Source organism: Gadus chalcogrammus, chromosome 12 (assembly GCF_026213295.1).
Source record: "Gadus chalcogrammus isolate NIFS_2021 chromosome 12, NIFS_Gcha_1.0, whole genome shotgun sequence".
In the NCBI taxonomy this organism is placed as follows: domain Eukaryota; kingdom Metazoa; phylum Chordata; class Actinopteri; order Gadiformes; family Gadidae; genus Gadus; species Gadus chalcogrammus.
This window is the reverse complement of record NC_079423.1, coordinates 2,886,032-2,908,770: the sequence shown is the minus strand read 5'-3', so window position 1 is coordinate 2,908,770 and position 22,739 is coordinate 2,886,032. Positions and strand designations below refer to the sequence as shown.

At 44.1% G+C, this 22,739-nt stretch overlaps 1 protein-coding gene across 1 annotated transcript in view; it reads right to left on the bottom strand.

Annotated features, from left to right (window-relative positions):
- The window catches only part of exoc2 (exocyst complex component 2), a 41,851-nt gene extending 21,032 nt beyond the window's left edge, over positions 1 to 20,819 (bottom strand). The window contains exons 1-7 of the mRNA XM_056603350.1: positions 20,669 to 20,819; positions 13,071 to 13,248; positions 10,981 to 11,157; positions 10,755 to 10,881; positions 7,993 to 8,106; positions 6,482 to 6,606; positions 1,576 to 1,656 (exon numbers count right to left, since the gene is read on the bottom strand). Coding sequence (XP_056459325.1) covers positions 1,576 to 1,656; positions 6,482 to 6,606; positions 7,993 to 8,106; positions 10,755 to 10,881; positions 10,981 to 11,157; positions 13,071 to 13,188 — 742 coding nt within the window. The 5' untranslated portion in view covers positions 13,189 to 13,248; positions 20,669 to 20,819. The remainder of the gene's footprint in view (positions 1 to 1,575; positions 1,657 to 6,481; positions 6,607 to 7,992; positions 8,107 to 10,754; positions 10,882 to 10,980; positions 11,158 to 13,070; positions 13,249 to 20,668) is intronic.
- Positions 20,820 to 22,739: the final 1,920 nt, after the last annotated feature.

Below are 22,739 nucleotides of genomic sequence, written 5' to 3'. Positions count from 1 at the left end.
AGACAGACAGACAGACAGACACAGAGAGAGATACAGACAGACAGACAGAGAGAGATACAGACAGACAGACAGACAGACAGACAGACAGACAGACAGACAGACAGACAGACAGACAGACACAGACAGAGAGAGAGAGAGAGAGACACACAGACAGACGGACAGAGAGAAAGAGGGACAGAGAGACAAAGAGAGAGCGAGCGACAAAAGTGAGTGAGTGACGGAGGAGCCACAGAGTAAACAAGGGGCTGGTAATTGTATGTGTTGGGTGACGGTAGGGGAGGAGGAGAGGAGGGGAGGGGGGGTACTGCAGAAATAAACATGGACACCATATTTCCCTCCTGAAATAGGGGCTCTCTGGTTTTCCTCCTGATGGTCCAGACTGTCTGACCCAGGAGACAGGCCGAGCCACAGAGCACCGATATGACGGCTATCTCTGATAATCCGCCACCTCGACCGGACCACACTATGCATGCTACGCCTCCGCTTTGTGGGTGGCCTGTGGCGGGCTAGGGGGGGGAAACCCCCAAATAACAAATTGTTTAAATCAAACCACCCTGTCCCCTGTAAGGTGAGAGACGGGGCTGAGGGGAAAGACGACTAGTTCACATTTCTCGTGCATGGCATTACTGACGAGCTGTCATGAGGTTGCGATTCGGCCGGGGCACACTGTGGGATTGGCTGATTGGTGTGTGTGTGTGTGTGTGTGTGTGTGTGTGTGTGTGTGTGTGTGTGTGTGTGTGTGTGTGTGTGTGTGTGTGTGTGTGTGTGTGTGTGTGGTGAGGACCCACATGACTGTGGCGGGTGGGATGAAAAGCCTTGTCCTGCCGGGGTGGTTTATTTACCCTAGACCCAGGGAGGAGAAGGAACCAGCTTTATTGACCCTCCGTTATGGCAGTCACATACAGGGCCATGGATCTGCTGACATGAAGCTCGGTGTGCAGCCAAAGGACTTTAATAATGTGTGTGTGAGTGGTGTGAGATCCAAATGTGTTGAATGGATGAGGCTGAACTTATGCTGCTAGAATAAACCTAAACTTCCTATGCTTTCAAGTGTTAATTCATTAAGATTATCATATTAGAAAATACCATATATTTTTCTTGCCGGCCTTTTATTCCATAATAGCCAATGTATTTTTACGAGTATGGTATTATCCTTCTGGTATGCTGACGCCTATATAAAGATTCCCATAGGCAGTGGGAGCAATTGCTTACTTGTATGCAAATGGCAAGCAAATAAATACAACGGAAATGAGGGATCTACCATGTGGCAAGAGAATAAAAATGTGTACATCTGAAAACTTTAGAAAATGTTTAAAGTTGCAGCAATCCACCAAATGGATAACTTCAAGAAAGGAACTCTGGGCTTTGCAGCAGGAAAACAAAGCGATATAGACATGGATGTCTATGTATGAATCTACTTTTTAGGACAAAATAACCCAGTTCTTTTGTACAATACCATATTTGGAACAGATCCACACGCCATCTGCTGGCATCATGAATGCCTATTTGTCCTGAGACTAAAGAGACTTTCTAATTATCCTTGAGGTTAGGCACTTGGAGAGACGGATTTCTTACTGTTGAGGACGTTTTCGAGACGCTGGGTCATGGATCCCTCCACCTTCTCCGTGCCGTCTGACTCCAGCTTCTGGTGGATCGCTGAAACACAAGTCCCTATTATTCAATAATCAATTGGGAATAAACATGAGCATAACTGTAGGCGTTCATAAACGTTGTGTGTGGGAAGCAGAGAGGGTAGGCCATATTAAAAACAAATATTACAACAATTATTTTGATGGCTCTCTTTGTGTTCTGAAGCAACTCCCCACACTGTCATGCTAAATTCCGCTTTGCATCCAGCTATTCCGGAACAATTTTAATTTCGGCAAGTGAAGGTAAAACAATAAACAGCTCCAACCCCGGTGGTTGATGGTAGATAACCTCCACCCCCTCCACCCCCAAACCCAAAGATCTCAAGACGCCTGGAGACACTTCCGTCAGCCCTCTCCCTCCCCCCTCTGGTCCGCGCCAGTTTCCCACGCGACTCTGGCCCAAAGCATGTCTCTCTCTCCCACCGTAACCACACGGCCTCCTGGGTTCACCTGACCATCCCCGGTCAGCACACCAGGTTTTCAACATGGCCCCCTAGGAGAGCTAGGAAGCAAAAATGATGCCAAGAGGGGACATGTGACTTTACTGGCAGGGAGGGCAGGGGAGCGAGAGCGATGGAGAGCGAGAGCGAAGAAAGAGACCCTGGCTGTCCATATGAATAAATAAACCATGTGCAGTAGTGAGGGAGAGGGGCAGTGGTGGGTTTATTGACAGAGTGAAGGAGGACTGGAGGAGGTTTGGGAGGCCTGCTCAACTATGCACTAAACACATACCTGACGATCCAAGAAAAAACCCACGCGATGACAATCTTCTCATTTCAGTAATGCCATTACAAACTAGGCAGGGAAAATCGAAAAAACATACCTATCGCTGACTTTATTCATATTTTTTATATAGCAAATTACACATATGCTACCCGTTTTGCGTTGGCTGTTCTCTCCTATTTCCCCCGACACACTGGGGTTGAGGTCGGCACGCAGCTGAGTCATAGTGTGGGTTGTCCGAGCAGAGCCTACATACCGTGACACTTGTATCGACAACTCTTTGGCCGATGCTGTCACTGTTTACAGGGAAGCAAAAGTGTTCCCAGACCCGAGACAGAACAGGGGTCTTTAGGCTCTGGCTAAACTTCTGGCATTTTACAGGCTCTACATTAGCGATGTGCTAACTTGCTTTTGTTGACATTCCAAGAAGTTTTTGTGATTGGCTACCTACTAAAGGGGCCTACACACTGCAGACTCAAACCAACAGCCAACTGCCTATATCCGACCACTCTGGTGCCTCTCGTTTAAACCGTTCGGCAGTAAGGTTGCATTAAAACACACTACGCAGACTACTGCCAACTACACAGTAGTGTTTACGTTTTGCGCTTGCGCGAGATGCAGGCGCTAGTTTCGTGAAGCTAGCACCTCCCACACACCCGCTGATTTGCTGGTTGTGTGCTAGCGAATCATTGGTTGTGTGCTAGTAGCACACAACCAATCAAAGGCCAGAAACCTCAGATGCCAACGCTCTCAGACTTTGCATGTTGAATCGGACCAGACACTGTCCGCGTGGTTCCAAAAGTTTCCAGCACAGCTGAACACACGGAAAAGATTTGTTCCCGAACTAGTCCGAGTATCCACAAACGTTTCAGATGGCCGACAGTGTGTAGCAGCCTTACGTGTTGGGTCAAAGTAGCAGCAATGTGACAAATAACAAAAGGAAATCGACTGCATACGCAAGATTTAATTCACGTTTCAATACATCTTTTGTTATTATTTTAACAATATATATTGTTCTCATTCATTATTAATTAAACCCTACGGTTCAGCAGCACACCGAATCGTTAGCCCTACACTGTACGATCCTACACTGTACGACCGTACAAAAATACATGTAACAGTACACCTTTATAACAAACAGTCAGGGAGAATCGAATATTGCGCATTCAGCATTCATGTTGGGGAAATCAACAAGGGAACAGAAGCATTCTGTATGTACATATGCAGCGCCACATCTTACAGGTTGGAGCCTCGAGGAAAGCTACGAAAGGAAGGGATCGGCAGAGACACTGGAGCCCCCACCCTTCTAAGTCCTGTCTAGTCTCTGTGGAGCAGTCATAGACGACGTGTAAGGAAGGGTCAGTTTATACAGGGGAAAAAAGGGATCCAAGGCACTGTATACATATGCATGAAATAAAAAAAGAAGAGACACACACACACACTATCTCGGTCTCAGTCCCTCGTGGTAGGTCTGCTTCTTGTCTGCGCCCCCCTCCATCCTCCCCTTACCAGCATCCCCCCACTCCGCTGCCAGCTGTGTGTCCTCTGCAAGCGGTCACACACGCATCCAGGAGAGGGGGGAGGGGGGGAATGGGGGGATGGTGGTGGGTGGGCGTCAACGTCACAGCTAACCTAAACAACCTAAGCGGCGGGTCAGGCTCCGGATGACACGCGCAGCCCGGACCCCGAGGAAGAGATGGCGCTTCTGCTTCCACTTCCTGGTACTGTCGAGACTCCCGAGGAAAAAGATTGAATAAGAATACAGCGTCCCTGGATTCTAAAGCTGGAGATGTTTTGACTGAGGGAGCGGGTCCTGGGAATCTGGCATTTTTCTTGAACACGGTAGCTTGTCGTTTCCTGTATTGTCGGGAGACTTCCTCTTCACACAACAATGAGAAAAAAACGTCCAGTTTCAACATTTCTTTTGTGACCCCCCCCCCCTCCCCCTTCGTGACAGTCTGTCAGTCAGTCAATCGGCCCAGGCGGATGTGTCCCAGGAGACACTGAGGAGCATAGTTCAATTTGTTCCCCAAAGCTTGCTGACAAAACAGTCCCCCCCTCTTCCAACCTACCCCACTGCCTAACCCCCCCCCCCCCTTCTCCTTCAGCACTTTCTGCTGGGGCTCATATGGAGAGTTTATAGAACAAGTTGTTTCCTGTGTAACCCCCCTCTCACTATCTGACCTTTGATCCCCTGTAAATCCGAGCAGACTCCAAGACCCCCCTATTCCCATGCCCCAATAATAAGTTTACCTGAGTGCCCTATTCACATTTCCAACTCGTATTCTTGCGGAGAGGCAATTCACCTTGTGAATTGCCGTCGTCGTGAAGGTCCAATGTATCTTTATAAACTATTAAGAAAAAGTCATGATTGTGTTTGTTAATGTAGCCTTATTTAGACCTGGCTGACGATGGACAGCAATGTGTATAGGAAGTAGCAAACATTAAAACGAATGGCGAGGGTAAGTATAGAACAGCAAGTTGTCTGTTTCTAAAAGTGAATGGAAATATTTCACATTAATGCAATTGGAAGAGAGACCCACATCAGCCCTCTGACTGAACGAGTGCAAATACGAGAGGAAACTATCAATGAAAAGGGAAGACAGCCAGGGAGAGCAAGAGAGAAACTGTGCAATGCGTAAGATGTAAGGCAACTATTTGCGTCCTTCTTTGACTTTTCTCTTCCGTGTAGCTTGTTATGCTTTCCAGATCTGGCCAGCCACTGTACGTTTCCAGCCAGCCATCGGCACTGCACTGCACTATTAATAAAAACCCAGACTTTCCTGAGAGCCATCAATAAAATTCTCACATGCAGGCAGAAGAGAAAACAAACATGGGACGAGAGCAGAAATACAGGAATTTATGGGGTGATTGAGAGGGCTGGAAGCACTACAGGCTAAACATCAATTAGTAGCCCGCACCACTTTTAAAACTGACTGAGCATAACCCCAAACCACGGGGCTGAGGACGTATGGTTTCCCCAAGTATTTTGTAGTTGCGCCGGAGTTGAGGTTTAATTGGGAAGACTCAAAAACCGCAGAGAGAACTGCCAGACACTTGACAGAGAAAGAAAGGATTCAACCATGTTCTACACTAACTGCGCCTGGCTAGGAGTGAATACACTGCTGTCTACAAGGTAGCACGCTACCACTCTTCCAAATCTCTTGGGTCAGGCATTAACATTATCGCAATCAATTCACTGAACCACCTTCATGAAACCACTCCCTGGGTAACGGGTCATCCGAGTCCGTCAGTGGTACAGTGACTGACCTTGTCGCTTCCCAAGAGGCGATGGGCACAGATTGGGCACGCTCAGGAGAGGGGACGTCGTGAGAACGGCTGCGTATTGTTCCCGTTGCTCATATCTCGCCCGTTATCAGCCCTATCAGTCCTAATGCTTGGGCCCTGCATTGTGTTTGGCTTCTCAGTTTATTTACATTCAGCTACCAACAATGAAAACACTGCTACTTTCCCCAAACGGGCCACAAACAGAGAAAGAAATAATAATAATAATGACAAGAGGCAGCATATTTTCTTATAAATAGTGCGAGGGAAGTAACAGGATGGCAATATGGGAGCGGAAAGTAAACAGACAAAGCATATGAATGATAAAGTGGAACAATGATTGGAGCTACCTGGCGGAACAACAGCCACTGGAGAGACTAGGAGTAGGTCTAGAGACCGGGAGCAGCTGTAGAGATGAGCTGCACTGCACTGAATGGCAGGTATTGCTGATCTCCATTTAATGGACGAGAAATAAAGCCTGTTGAAGTTGGCAAACCTCGCCCCCGTTGCGGCAGGGTCCTTGCATGTTATCCAAATGGGGCTCTTTAATCAACTGGTGTTTAACTCACGTATGTGAGTGTGTATGGGAGAACGGGGGTAACTATGTTTCTCTGTGTGTATGTGTCTCTTAGATCGTGCACAAGCGCGTACTGTTGTGACTGTGGGTGTAGTCAAGGGGGTCTTACCTAACACATGGCACTCTTTCCAAACAAGAGCAACAAAAAATAAATGGGCTAAAGAATAACAGTTTTGAAATATGCGTATTCATTAGCGCTCATTCGCTCTGCCAGCCCAACAGACGCGCGAAGGAATACAAATCTCACCTGCCAGAGCGTCCTGGGCTTCAAAGAAGGTGCTGAGGCCTCCCTTGACATAAGCCAGACTGCCTTCGTTCTTCTTAGTGGCCTGCTTCTTCAGGTTGTTAGCTGCTAAGCGCAACTGGTCGAATCTGAAAAAAATAATAATAACGTTCAAAAACAAAGAACACATTAAAAGATCTCTTAGGATTGCATTTGATCTTGGTAATGTGTGACGTAGAGGATCCTGTGTGTGCGTGTGTGAGTGTGAGTTCGAGGGTTTGTTTGATGGGCTCAACAGGCAAAAGAGAAAAACAATGACACGCAGGTTTGTCTTTGTGTCAGTGTCCTGAGTGAGGCGTCCTTGGCAGGAAGAAACAGCCACCCAGCCAGGTCCAAACAGAGGGCCCCCCTGTCCAGGCTGGATCCTGGGGTCTGGGTTACCGAGAGGGTACGTGAGGAGGGGGAGGGCGCCGAGGAGGACGGAGGAAGCCAAGACAGGCCAAAATAGCTTGGCACCGAGCTGACATGGCAGAGAACACGCGCTACAGAGCGCTGGGGTTAAGGGGTCAACTCTAGGTTCTGGAAGAATCAATGAACCACAGTGGGCCCTTTATACAATATTTTTTGCAAAGAACCGATTTCAGGTTCAGGTGTTTTGATAATTATTAACCGTTAGAATGGTTTAAATTTAACAGGCCCAAGGGGGACTTAAACAGTTCAACCTCTATCTATTTAAGGGGCTCTGTCTCTATGCAGCGTTAATAGACGACGAGGTCCAAATAGGTGTTTATTTGTTATTTAGGTACTATTTTATAATGTTTCGTTTTTCAAAATGGTTCTTTGCAAACAAAGAACAATCCTTTGGATAAAAGTGTGAAATGAATTGTAGTCAAGTAGAAGGTATGATTTGTAAACAGGAATAGAAAAATAAGATAATATATTGTGACAATAGCTTCTATTTAGAACAACTGCCTGCATGGTCAGAGGTGAAGGCAGAGTTCTTTAGAAAGTTGACCATTGGAAAGTGTACAGTTCCACAAACACACAATAAACGTAATGCCTTAAAGCAATACTCTTAGGGACTTGTTGTCTTTCAAAATGATGTAGGAGGTTGATAAAAAAAGGAGCTTGCGCTAACATTAACAGCGATTTCATTGTTTATTGTTAGTCTTTGTTATTGGCTGGCTGTTGTCTCGATACATGATACAGCACACTGCTTCTTTTGTTTTCTGTTTCTGTACCGTTGACCAACAGATCCTTCAGTTCATTTCAGAATATAGATATAAATTGACATTTGTTTAATTGTTTATACATGCTAACAATGAACATTAAAAAAGTTCGTAAAATGTGTGTTTGCTTCTTATTTATTTTTACAATCCGTTAGATGAGCCCACACAGTGCGTGTAGACCTACACGGCATAGTGGCATACACTAAAGCCTTATTAAAAAAAAAGCCATTGCCCTCATATGTTTTTTCTATTAAAGATTACAGTACATGCAACATGTTGCACAATTGTTATTGTGGTAGGACATACCCGGTGCCCGAGTGGTTCTCTATGAGGTACCAGGTGGCAGAGAAGTTCTCACTGGTGAAGTCCCCACTCATCCCCGGAAACGTCTGCTCCATGTCCGTCTGAAGGAGTTTACCCCTTGGGAGAAGAGAAGATGAAAGGATAATAATAAAATCCATACATGAACACAAACCATAAAATGTGTGCATGAGATTGATAAAGAATAACAATTTATGAATGAACCGAGTGCACAAGTTAATGCATGACTGACACTTGAACAAGATTTTTTCATTATTTTTATAGATAGATATATGGATTTATAATACCGGTATATGATATTATTATTAATAAAAAAAAAAGCAAAATAACAGCATTATTTTATGTTAACTGATTCATTATCATTATTATTATTATTATTAACTTTTAAATCAAGTAGAATTGTTTTTTCATATCTACAAATGTAAATCAGTCCAACTTTTATACAAAATTTAGTTTTGAGCTTTGAATGCGATCTTGAGATCCTACGTTTTTGATTTGGAATGTATTATTGAATCATGACTTCCAGCAGGAGGCAGTCTATAGCCAAGTGGAAGCCAAGCTATTAAGCCCCGGCGTGGGAAGCGCCCACTGTGACGCCTGGGTGCCCCTGGAGGACCCAGGACTCATTACAGAAGTTTGATCTCTCCTAATGACCCATGGCCTACACAAACAAACCCTCCACCACACACACACACACACACACACACACACACACACACACACACACACACACACACACACACACACACACACACACACACACACACACACACACACACACACACACACACACACACACACACGATTCAAATCTGTTATTCTATTATTAAGAGAAATTTGTTCGGCTCTTCATTACAACTGTTAGAAGTTTTTACAAGGAATGCTCTTAGAAACAACATAGTGGAAGATTCAGCTTAACTGTTCAGGCAACTTTTGAAAAATGACGTATGCCAAGTTAACCTTTCCGGTTACATTTTTACCATCTATTTTGCTGTAGCAGCCTATGCAGACACCAATGCCCCTTGTCCACCGACAGTAACATCTCAACTCGCCTCGGCCCATCTATCTTTGCGTTTCCATCGCTGTGTAAGTACCAGGTGCCGTACCTGGTACCTGGTACCTTTTTAAGTGAAAGATTGCACACAAACGGAGACCCTTTCAAAGTATATTATACTATATTCTTCTCATGCTAAATGGATGATGACCAAGGACGTCAAAAGAACAGGGAATTTATAGCGCTTACAATCTGGGGTTTGAAAGACAAATACCGGTATATGGGTTAAAACAAATGTCATAATATCATAAGCACTACCTTCTGCAAATGATAACATTTTGGCATTTTTGGACTATAATTCCCCTGCTCTATTTATTACATTACAACAACTAAAATGGATACAGATAATGTCATCATGTAATAATTAGAGCAACAGGAGCCATTCATCTCCAACCATAACCCAAATTCTTATGCATAAGTTGGCACATATTTAAAGCCTTCCTGTCCCTTGTTCATACTTCAGAGACAGTCAGACATTATAATTGTATGTTCGAAAACTGAAGAAAATTCAAATAAGTTGGGTGGCTCTGGTTACACATTAGTGTTTTAGTTAGTAGTTCCGGCGTGTGGGCCGAAAGGAATGAAAACAGGTTGTTGACATCACTGGATAAGGCTTCCTCTTTACGGCCTCTGGTCTGAATTATCTTCCTGGGATAACACCAGCTAAAAGGGAGGCGAAATATTCATTCAAATCATGGTGGGTTAATGCTGAATACCTACTAAAACTCCCTCGCTAACACTGTGCCAATGGAGGATTTCATTTATCCGAAAAGCCTTTCCTGTCAAAACCAGATTCCACTGAGCACGAAGAGGGCTCATAAATGCCTGTCAAATTAAACTGTACACATTGAACATGCTGGGAGGGGTTAGGTCCTGGCAGCAGCAGGGATCAGCCCTGGGCAGCGTTCATGTTTAATGGAGGTCTAGTTTCGGCCACGAGTGGTCACTTGCCCTCTGGCCCTTCTAATCCAAACAAACATTAAAGCGAGACAGGCCAGAACCTGACTACACAAACCATACATTACTGCCCTCCCACGTGCCGTCTGACAGGGGGGAGGTGGCAGAGGTGGGTTCGGGTTGCTCAATTTATTGTTTCCAAGATCCCTTTCTGCCGTCCTTCACAGCGCTTTGTGAATAAATCGTCAAGTTTCCACTCTATGGCCAGCCGTTAAGAGGCGGCTGAGCCTCTAACTGCCGGGCACTAGCAGAGGGAAGAGTTTGTTTCTGTTCTCGGGATGAAAACCATGTCTCACATGAATCGTGTGCCCGTGTTTATGGCTATGCGAGGCCGTGTTGATTGATTTAGAGCAGCCATTCTCAACTGGTGGGTCCACAGGAATGGGATGCAGAGCATATTCCAAACCTTAATCTTATGAAGAAGCCATGACTTTGCGAACGTTTCAAAGTTTAATACTTGTTTTAATGGCTTACTGTTTCATTGAGTTTAGCCCCAGTTGTTGTAGCTTTTCTTCCCCTCGATGTTGTTTTCAGGGTACATTGTTGAGTATTGACATTATTGGTAAATCATTTTTGGGTTTTCAATGACTGACTAACGAAACTTTTGGATCTTGAGGCTAGACCAGAGGACCACCATGGATTTATCCTAAAGGCATGCGCCTGTTTCTGAAATGGCCCGTTTCTGAATCCGCGTGCATGTGCGCGCCACATGCGTGCACGTGTTCCTGTGCCGTACTTGTCGATGTCGATGCCCAGGGGGTTGCTGGGTCGCAGGGAGAGCGGCGAGATGCCTTTGTTGCGGTCCGTGCGCATGTCGTAGTAGTTCATCTCGTCCACCCACACGGCGGACTGGTCCAGGATACCTGCACCATCAAAGTAGAAGGCAAACAAATCTGCTCAGTAATCCCTGCAACTCGGCCCAGATGTTGCGACTCGAGACACGTGTGCTTGCGGTGTCTCACCAATTTTGTCGGGCTTGAGGAGTTTGAAGGAGACCGTGGAGGTGCCGTTGCCTCCGGACTTAGTTGTGACGATGATTTCCCCCTTGTCGTCCTTGGCTGGACCCACACGGCACACTATCTTACTTGCGGACATCCACTCGGCCGTCAGCAGACAGCTATGGCCGCAGATCGACAGGCCTGGGGGGGGGGGGGGGGAGAGAGAAAAGGAGAAAGAGTGAGCTACTCATGCAGTCAGAGCCGGAGAGGGCGATGGACACAACATTAGACGAGGCCAATAAACAAAGCGTGCTGGGTGAAAGAGGTGCTCGCGTGGACGGCGTCGGTGCTACGGCGGATAAGTTTAGTCAAGCTGCGAGTGTAAGGGTCGAAGTTTGGCTGGGCGGGGGCTGAAGTGTATGGGCATGGGTGGCCGTGACTCTCTCGCCACCCATCCCCCCGCTCTCTAACTCAAGACATCCACAACTTCAGGACACTTCACAGTTAAGTGGCTTGTTATCGGCTTGCCACTATCACCCCTTTACATCGCTCTTCTTTGTTTTCTGGACCCTCTTGAAAAGTGTCAGGCAGTAGAATTGGTGGATTGGAGTTAAGGTAGAGGGAGATTGCTTCAACATTTCAAACTAAGGGAAGTTAGAGGGCTCCCAGGGAGGGTGGGGGGGGGGGTTATACTTAATCAAACGGCTTGCGTGAATAATTGTACAAATGGCTCATAAAACCATAGCATGGCCATTAGAGCTTACTTCCTGCTTCTGATCTCCTTTCTCCTCCTTCGGCCACTTTGTTTGAATACATATGCGCTCGCAGAGCACATATTTCTTTGCATCTAATTGGCTGAATCCAGTCCCCGGGGAAGTTTCATGGTCAGATATAGAGATGCATCATTGGCCGGGTAGACCACATGCCAAGCATGGGTCTCTCTCTCTCTCGCGCTCTGTGTGCGTGTGCGTGTGCGTGTGTGTGTGTGTGTGTGTGTGTATGTGTGTGTGTGTATGTGTGACCACATGCTGGGCTGGTCTCCATCCCGCCAACATGCCAGAGAAATGGAGCATGGGGGAATTAGTGAACAGGGAAAGTATCTATAAGGGAAAAAAGGAAAGCCTACCACAGAAATGAGAACGTACAACCCTAGCGTACTCACAAATTGGGTGATGATAAATCTCTGTAGATATTATAGTTTTTCAGGTTCAACATATGTAATATGCGTGAGGTGATTAGCTCTTGAATTTCTCAATCTATGTGGGGCAGCGTAAATATTTGTGGGAAGGTTATTTCCACATTGTATGTGTGTGGTAGGCGAATAACGAGTAGCTAGTGAGGCATAATGTTCAGCATACGATCAAAGGAAAAGGTTTATGCTATTCAAAACAAATATAGATTTATTTTTCTATTTATAGCAGTAGTCCAGAATTATATATATTTTTTTTGGTATTTTCTTAGTCGAGAAATTCTTTATTTTAATGAATTATTACCCAATTTATTAATTATATGTATATTAATTATATATATAGCGTAAATTCTAATTGTGTCTTCACAAATCTGAAAATGTAACAGTAATTCATAAATTGATTTAAAAGTTGAAAATAACATAAATCTTAGATTCTTCAGAGAAAATGTAAACAACACATCAATTGCTTGGGATGATGTGTGAGTTTGTGCTGTCAAATAATTTTTACTTTAACACAAGTTAGTCCAACAAAAATTTGAAATTCAAATATTCAAGCAGCGTATTACAATACGCTGCTTGAAATGGTGTATATGTCTTTGTAGCAAAACAAAGCGAGCAAACAAACAATACATTTATCTAATCTCTTTCATTTATTAATATTGGCCTTCATACCCTACAAAATAATAAATGAGTTTAAATAGAAAATTCAAAGTCCAAAAAACGTATTTACAAAATACGTATTTATTAGCTTACTAATTTAATATTTGGTCTTCATTTATGTTAGTATTTTTTTTCAAATCACACTGGGTAATTAATTTGATTACTATTATGAATTTGATCCAATAAATAGGTCAAAAGCACAAATAAAAAGGTATGTAAAAGGTGCTTCTGTGTTTGGGAGTTTAATCCTGTACAAAGTCTTTACCGATTAAGTCAGCAGCGCCCATGCCGAGGTTCTCCCCCCGGATGGTGACTTTGGTCCAGGCGGTGCCCTCGTTGGGCGAGATACCCGTGACCAGAGGGGGCGGGCGGGCACGGGACATGGTGGAGTCAGGCAGGCAGAAATATATATATATTCATACAGGGAGAATTATCCCTGGGAGCTGGAACAAAAAGGAAGAAGAAAAGCAACATGAGGCACACATGGAAAACCATTTCATTTTAAGAAAGCTGCAAAATGTTGAAAGGTACAATCAATTGCGCAAACATGACAAACTAAAGAGGGATGGTAAACCTTTATATTCATTTTTAGAGAATACAAAAAGCTTCTTGGCTAAATTTATCTCACAGACATTACTGGACATTTTATCTCATGCGTCGAGCGATTTCCAAAAATCAAGCACAAACACAAAGAGACATTGTATTTTTCTGTACGCCAAGCGATACATATTGTTTACCGCCAAAACAAAAAGTAAGGGCCAGAGCAGGTCTTGCAATAACGAAGGCCCATTTGCACAGCACTGGAAAAGTTATCTCAGATAATAGGGGAGAAATGGAGTAGGGCGCAAAGTATGGAGGAGCGGACAGAGCGAGCGGGGAGGGAAGGAGGAATGTAAACCTCACGGTGAAGGATAAATAAACCTAGTCTCCCGGATCATTTCATGGAAGCCCCCCCCTCCCCTCCCCCCTCCCCTCCACCCTCTTTTCCTCCACCTCTACAACACAATCGAGGGCTGGCTGAGTGCTTGTGGTACCTGAGAGGGAAGCATTTACGGAGATCTGCTGGAGCGCTTTTGGAAGACACAAGAAAAAAAGACAGGAACATTTCCAAAATGCGAAGAGAAAAAAAAAATGTAAGAAAAATAATGAACGGATGTATGTCAGCGGCACAGATGTTTGTTAATAAAAGGACTGCCAGGTCATGCTAGGGTTGATTAATCCAGAGTGTCTGAAGCAGCATGAGTGAAGCTTCATCCCTCTCTGCCACGGAGCCAAAACACGTTCGCCACAAACAATTCACAGGGTTCACACGGCTCGGACCTGTGGCCAGGTTCACATCGGCTCAACGGCTCTCTTACGAACTTTCGCTTGGTATCGTCGACCAATAGAAGATGTTCTGCGACTTGTTCTACTCTAAATTAAAAGAAAGCTTTCATTTTAATCATAAAAAAAAAAGTATAAAAACCAGAGCACCACCAAAGAGAAATTTGTAAATTACCAATTTGCTTCAGGCAGATGCCTTTTTATTTGTTCAGTGTGAGATCCATACTTGAAATGGGGGTGGAAGTCATCACTGATTGTGCAGTGTGTCTTTAAATAGGCATAATTAGCATGGAACCTTTTTTGTCTTTGGTGAAACCTCGTAGTCGGACTCTGAATGACTGTATACACAAGTGCAAAGGGGAATGTATTGACCTAGAAATGTTATACCTCAGAACAAGCGCGCGTGCTCTCTCTCTCTCTCTCTCTCTCTCTCTCTCTCTCTCTCTCTCTCTCTCTCTCTCTCTCTCTCTCTCTCTCTCTCTCTCTCTCTCTCTCTCTCTCTCTCTCTCTCTCTCTCTCTCTCTCTCTCTCTCTCTCTCTCTCTCTCTCTCTCTCTCTCTCTCTCTCTCTCTCTCTCTCAGAGGTGAACAGGCCTAAAACAAGTGCCCACCGTATCCTTCATCAATCACAAATGTTTAGAAAGGGAGCAAGGAGGGCCAGAGGGCTAGGCTTTTATTTTGAAAACATTTAAAATGGTATGGAATCGCTGATTCCAGGAGTTATATCCTTAACCCACAAACCCCCCTACCTCCCTACCCTAACAACCCCATATTGGAAATACACGTGCACAAAGATAGCTAGCTGGCCTGTCTACCAAGACACACACGCACCCACACAAACACACCAAGAGGCTGGGCAGAATGACAGGTCGACTAGGTTGCGTGCGAGAGACCGAGCTGGCGCTGTGTGGTCTGTGTGTAGCCCATGCGAGTGTGTGGAGGGATCTGCGGCGAGGTCTGGGCAGTGTGTGTGTGTGTGTGTGTGTGTGTGTGTGTGTGTGTGTGTGTGTGTGTGTGTGTGTGTGTGTGTGTGTGTGTGTGTGTGTGTGTGTGTGTGTGTGTGTGTGGTCTGGGTGTGTGGTCTCTGGCGCAGGCCAGGGGAGAGCCTGCTGACGGCTGGGATGAGAAAAGAGCCGCTGTGTTTACTTTACTCTGGGGGCCATGCATGGACACGGGAACACTGCCCAGACCCCTCTCTCTCATTCTCTCTCTAACTCACACACACACACACACACACAGCATCAAGACCTTTCTGCTAAATAAAACCTTGTCAGTAACTTAGAATCCAGCATTTAAAATACACTGCATGGATTATTTTATTTTTTTACGTTCTTTGTAATAAGTCAGGCTGGAAAAAGTTGTCCTGTATTCACAGGACTTTCAATGCAGCACCTGAAACTCTAGGGGGCACAAGAGGATCCACGTAAAAACCCAATCAACCCATTTGTTTCCAACTGGTGTCGGGTCATGTCAATGTACTATGGGCTTAATTGAATTCATGACAGAACCAGAACCAGGTTTATTCCTTTTCCTACACACGCACCCAGGCAAGCACATCCCCCACCCCCTGTATCACTCCCTCCATCTAGTAATTGGGCTGAAACGGCAGGTTTGTTTTCCTTGGAGGCTGACTAATAAACAGCAGGGCTCTAACTACTCCTTGTGGTAGCTGTGGAACTCCTAGCAATGCTGCCAACGCTGGAGGACTTTTCCCTGCCTCACCATGCTGTGTTGCTTGACCATGAGGAAAGGCTTTCCTTTCATACGTACTTTGACGGTAATGTAGGGCAAATTGCAGATTCACTGGATGTTCAGCCACATAAAACTAGACTACTCTGCTCCGACACACAAGCCACATTAGAAGTTGTAGCTGCCGTTGTTGCGTACCTTACCCTTACAACCATGTGGAACTATATGCTAGGGGTTTGGAAGAGACGCCCAATTTCATCACCCTATGTACTAACATCAAAGCATTTTTTCTAATGTCACGTCAAGGGATTTCTTCAATGGGCTTTGAGGTTCTGTCGGATGCCCCTGGACATGAGGGTAACCCCAAAGCAGGTAATCATATAGTGACCTGAAGAAGCTCAGTGGACCAAAGAGCATCCCCAAGATGTGGCCAACATGTATTTGAACAACAGTTGTGACCATCCATGTCAACACACGTGTCAGCCCCTAGAAAGAGGTGTTCATGGCTAGGGATTGGATTATCCAATGGTGGCCGGAGCTCAAAGGCCCTCTCTCTCTTACTCATGTGGCAGTGATTGGCAGGTAGCGGTGTGTGTGTGTGTGTGTGTGTGTGTGTGTGTGTGTGTGTGTGTGTGTGTGTGTGTGTGTGTGTGTGTGTGTGTGTGTGTGTGTGTGTGTGTGTGTGTGTGTGTGTGTGTGTGTGTGTGTGTGTGTGTGTGTGTGTGTGTACAGAGAAACCCTTTGAGACAACTCATCACCCCAACTACCTTCAACACAGCCCCCACCCCGTCGCCCAGGATATCATCAGTGCTAGTCCACCACAGTGGCGGCATGGAACCCCGGACACTAACACCATACCACTCAGTGCTCCCCAACATTACACAAACACCAGATTCCTTCAAAGATCACCACCGGCTACTCCCTGCCCCTGACCCCCTCAGACGCCCCTTGCTGCTGAATGCACAGAGCAAGTCAAACATCTCCTTGCACAAAATGACAGGTCTGATCAGACGTCTTGACCAGAGCTTTCTAACAACTCAAAGCTCGCCCGCAGTTCTTCCTCGCACCAGGGCCAGCTGCAAAAGCCTTAAATTTGATCTTCAGTAAACACCGGGGAAAGAAAACTGTAAACAACAGAGAGGAGGACATTACAAATGAATGATCAAATTGACAATAAAAGAAGGGTGATCAATCAACAGCCAAAGAACGAGGGCACACATGAACTGACAAGATATTGTGCAAGGGAAATATACTAAAAGTCAAGCAGTAGTAGCATTGACTTGTTTAGCAATGCATTCTCAAATGAAATTCAGATTGGCCAGTCAATCAGCTATGGAGATTAGTCAGCATGTCTTCTGTGAGCAGTGAGATGCAGTCAGTCAGGCCACATTGTGGCCGATGGTGGACTGGATAACCAGTCTACTGGGCGTCAGCCTGGTTCTCCAGCCTACTCTCTTTCTTCGCCTGTCCGCCCCCAGGGTTTATTATCCTTGGGTCTTATTTATCTGTTTGTTGGTTTCAAGTTTCATTTTAAATGTAGGCCCAACTAAAGCAAATAGGAACCAACATCTCATTTAAAAAGCCTGGAACAACAAATAGAAACGTGGAGATTTAGGATTGTGCTTTCAGACGGTTTAGTGACTGGAGACACAGAGTTCCTCTAACTGCAGCGGAAAACATCTTTAAGACTTAGTGAACTTTTATAATTCCGCTATCTTGGGTGGGGGAGCTTTATAAAAACAGAAGAACCCACCTCAATAATAGATAACATGTGAATGCAGTGTTTCCCCCAGAAAATGTCTTAGTCAAGGTGGTCAAGGAGCGGGGGGAGGGGGGGGGGCAATGGCTCGATTTTAAATGACAAAGCATCGATCAATGTAACCCATGATCCTGTAATATTTGTGTCTGCCTGCCATTATGTCCGCCTCTCCGTCTGAGATTCCAGTGTGGTCCACCTAGGTCTGTTGCCCGACTGGGTCATGGAAAAACACGACTGTGATAACCAGTGGTTCAGCAAGGTTGCCTGCGGGTAGTAGGCTAACTGTCAAGGAAGACCGGAGAGAGCGGACTGGCGTAGGGGCAACGCGCACATGGGGCCACCCTTGACCCATATTGTCGTTTAATTCACCCCTGCCTCTATGGTGGAGCAGTGTTGAGAAAATGCCTGAAAAACACAGCCCACTGCATTCCACTAAAACAAACAAACAGGGCCACCCAAATTTTCCAATTAGAGGCCCACAAGGGGAGCAGGAAATCGCCTAGCTTGTGCCCCTCTCGCCCCCTACATCCCCAATCGTAGGGGGTACCGAGAGCTGTGTGTCACAGGGTGAGGAGGAGAACTCTTCAGGCTCTCACTGAAAGACCTTGGACTCACTAGCATAATCACAGACCCGAATGATGGAGCAGCTCAATGACAACTTGTTCTGGAGGCTCGGCGCCAGCTGGCTCATGGCCTGTCAATCAATAGCTCCCACTCACACAAGCTATCAGTAAGACAAACACACCATATAAAAAAGGTATTTTCCCCATGGAAAGGTATAATTAAAGAAAATATGTTGGAACAATATTTTACAAAATCCCACAGAAGTGGGAGTACGAGGCTTAGGCTATATTCTGTTTGAAAACAGTTACACTTAATGAGGCTTAATAGGAAACACTAGTAGATGTGTATGGATTATGTTTAAGAGTACGACAACACAGAAGACAATTTGGGCTTAGAAAAAAGCACTAAGTATGGCCATCTGATGAACTCCCCAAAAAACAAGGTGAGCAGTTCAAGTAAGAGAGCATGCTCCTCTGACCATAGAATGCTGCATTCGGTTCACACATGCCAATATATTATGTTCTTGGTTCTATAATGTACTAATACAAATAATTGGTTAAAGGTGATTCTGAAATCGTTAAGTTTAAGAATTGTCATTAGCAATCAATGGAGCTCATCAACCACAATGTTGAATAAAATTGTCATTATTTCAATACTATTAGTTACCTAAACTAAATAGATACAAACAAAATACTTATTCACAGCTTTCATTGAGTCATTGGCTTTCAGTCTGAATTTGGCTTAGTCTGACACTGTAAACGGTTGCAATTCAACCATTGTGAACAAAAACATGCAATGCTGAAAAACGTTAGTTACTTACACAATTAATTACTTAGATTTAAGGTAAAAACATAGACTGCTCCTATTACAACATATAACTGTTGTCTTAGCAAATACAAAGCCACGGCAAATGCAAAATTGTATACAGTAATTCAAAATACACAAAACTGGACAGATCATTTACGTTGAATATTTTTAAGCAATGGCATACCAACCTATTTCAACATAAAATACAAAACAAAGCTTATATGTCCAAGTACTAAATCCCTTTTGTTTAAAGCCTAATTCAAATCCAGAACAATATCGACTCATGAATATACAAACACAGCACAACACACTTTAGTTACTTAACGAGTGGACCTTTCTGCTCCGCTGACCACTTACAGATATATTTTGTGTAGCATATTTTATGCCCTGCTAGAAGACAGCTACGTTTATCTAAATACTTTCTCTGGTGTATTTTTCTTTTTTCATTTCAAAATGTGCTTGACAATCAGATTTGTTGTTGAACTTGAGATCATTTATTTTTAATGTCTTTCTCCAATTACATTAGGTAAATTACTATGGGGTTCATTTTAAAATCTCCCCTACAGCGATATGTGCTTCCCGTTTCCTAAATACAAATCTGACTTCTATTTGGTAGATAGCTGAGATTATTTGTTTGTGACAATGTGATTTGATATGATATGATAGGCCTATCTTTTTTTGTAGAATAATGTAGAATAATGTTTGGATTTAAATTAAAGTCTCACTATCTAACAAAATAACCATTATATCCCCTTCGTTAAATAGCCAATTGTTTTATTTTAATCTCAAAATACTAGAGTTGAACAATCTGATGTCTGATGTTTGACATCATTAACCCCAATTCCTATATGGTTACGCTAAGTAAGAAAATATATTTCTGTGAATACCGGCATAAACTTAGAATCCACAATAATAACATCTAGCTGTAACAAGGCTGCTTGCTGAATGACTTCCCTCGGATGGTTTTATCCCTGTTTGTCCTAATTTACTCAAATGTATGAATAAACCCAATTTAATAAGAAAGATGTGTACTCATCTTACGGCAAAGAACACTAAGCTTAGGTTCTATCAAGTAAATTCTCATTACTGTATTAACTAATGTTAATCAATGGATAATTAAGGTAACGTTACCCTCAATACGAAGTGTTACCCACCTTACTATTGTCGACAGCTCCTTACTTTTTTTGATCGTATGGGCGTACGTTTCAATGTGTCTATCCAACGTTTACAAACCAATAAACATGTTCTACAATGTCCGGTTTTTGGAATAGGTTATTGTTTAAATGAAAACATTACATAAATGTGACGGTCACAAACGTAAGCCTCTGAATGCTGAAAAAATATGTCTGCGAACACAAACCTATTGAAGGCTACTGTGGTTTGGCTAACATAGCTTGCTGTTTGGATTTAGCATTTCCCTAGCATTTCAGCGCTCATTAGTGATCTATATCGGTGGTTACGTATGTGAAAACCATGGATATAAGGCTGTAATTTAAAGAAAGCCTTGACGAGAAATCAAAAAGAAGACACTTTGTTGACAATTTTGACAGGCTAGCGTGGCTAGCTTGACGTTAGCCTGCAGTCAAGGTAACATCGTAAGCTTACATTTTAGAAGAAGCACTCGAATGGCATTGGTCTCAAAACAATATATGTTTGAGGCCATACAGAAACGGCTTTTGCAGAGCAATACACAATTGAATACAGGTGAAAAAAACTACTTACAGCTTTGTGCACAACCAGTGAATTTCAGCTGACAGATAGATGTTCCTGTTTCCGTTATAAACTTCCGGAATGGAGACTTGACTCGTGCGCAGCATCTAGCCACGACCCATGAGTCTGGACCAGGTCTGGACTAGCGTTGCTTGCCAACTATAGGAAAGGTGGGCTGTACAAGCAATATCAGTATAAGGTACATAACGCAAATGATTATTAGCCACCATTAACTGTAACTATAGTATGTGTATTTAAATTTGTATTTATTGTTTACATTTTCATTTCGTTTTAGTTTTTTTTTATAAGTTTGATATAAATGTGTTATTTATTGAGGTTGAAAGCATTCATATAGGTTGAGCTATAAAAAGGTTACAATGTCACAACCTCAGACCTCGGATATAAACTACAGAGGTCCAGTGGGATCTTTTCTCCTTTGCTTCTCTCCCTTTTCATGGTGCATCAACAAGGCATTTCCACTTGTTCTGGGAAAGGCAAAGCATCATTAGAACTGTGGCAGACCACCCAGGCACACTCTATAATACTGATACCATTACATTTATCCCATCAAATTGTGCAGGGCAGAAATAATTTGAATGATAAGCCAAGACCCAATCTCTGAGGAAGCATTATTTTCCAATTAGACAGGCTTAATCTGATGAATCAAAGATCTGGGCAGTTGGTCACTGCTCAGCTCCCTGACTGATGCAGCAAAGGGTCTATTTGGCTGCATAAACATCAATTCAGGTCAATGACCCTGGATGATTTTGATCTGGTCCCGAGAGGGGAGCAGAAGCCTTTTCAAATGAACACTAGACACCACATTATGCATACTAAGTGGTCCTTCTCAGATCTTTTGCTTCCCCCATGGGTTTCAGGCATTTGCATATACAGTATGGCAGAGTACCCTGAAGTGCAATTATTTGTTTTGTTGCTGTGTTTCCCACCGCACGTAACCTCTTGTGTTTTCTAGATGCCTCCTTCTCAACCTATAGCAGCACAGCGGACAATGCTTTCAGTACATTATGTCAGACGTGCCGGATACGAGCACGCAGCGACATGTCCTGGTGTGGCAACGCGCATGTCTTTGAACAGCCACCGGGCGCTCTCGAGCAGGTGTCCCAGGTCGACTTCTAAGGGACAGTTAACGGTCAGCTCCTCTCTCTCTGGGACCTCCCATACCTTTGTAATCCACATCCCTCCATGGCACATGCTGCGCTGGCATCGTGGCTCATCTCTAAACCCTATTGTTCATTGTTTGTCTTCTCCAATTTTTTCCCATGGGCCTCTAGCCAGCCAGAGGAAAAGGTCACTGTAAATATTGCACTAACCCCCCCCCCCCCCCCCACAGACCCGCCCCCACCACTACACGCTGCCCCTCCCTCCTCCTATGAACCCCAACCCCGACCAAACAGCTCCTGAAGAAGGAACAGGCGGCGGTGGGTGAGCACTTCCTTCCTGTGGGAGGTATTTAAACGCAGTGCTCGGAATCAAAAGGCGACATCAAACAGCCACGAATCCATCAATGTCAAAGATCACTGCAGTGAGATCACATGGCTCGTGTTTTCTTCAAAATGGCATGGGGTTTGGCACTGCATTGTTTGTCAATTGTATAATAGAGGCAGTTGGTAGCCTATATTAGAGAGTTATATAGTTATATATTTAAAAAAAGTAATTCATAATCTCACAGAGGTTTACACTCATTAAGTATACATACTAGCAGGTTTTATACAATGCAAAGAATATATTAGTGCAAAATATGATCGTAATGAATAATAATTGCCTCTATTCAGAATGCAGATCATCACATATCTTTTGTACATATCCACCATCATTATGATGAGCACCAACTAATTTACCATTATGCACAAATCCCCGGCCTAAACTCTTACTGATAATTCTCAATTCAAAACAAGGTGGGTAGCAAAGGAAATTAAGCGAGATTTAAAAACCATGACTCCTGTGCAGCTAATCAGAAGCCTGTAGCACTGCTGTAAGGGAGATTTCAGTTAAACCCCCTAATATCATGGATTGTTTTGTTTTGGAGTTGTGCTCCATTATGCTCTGCATGCTTCCCAGAGGA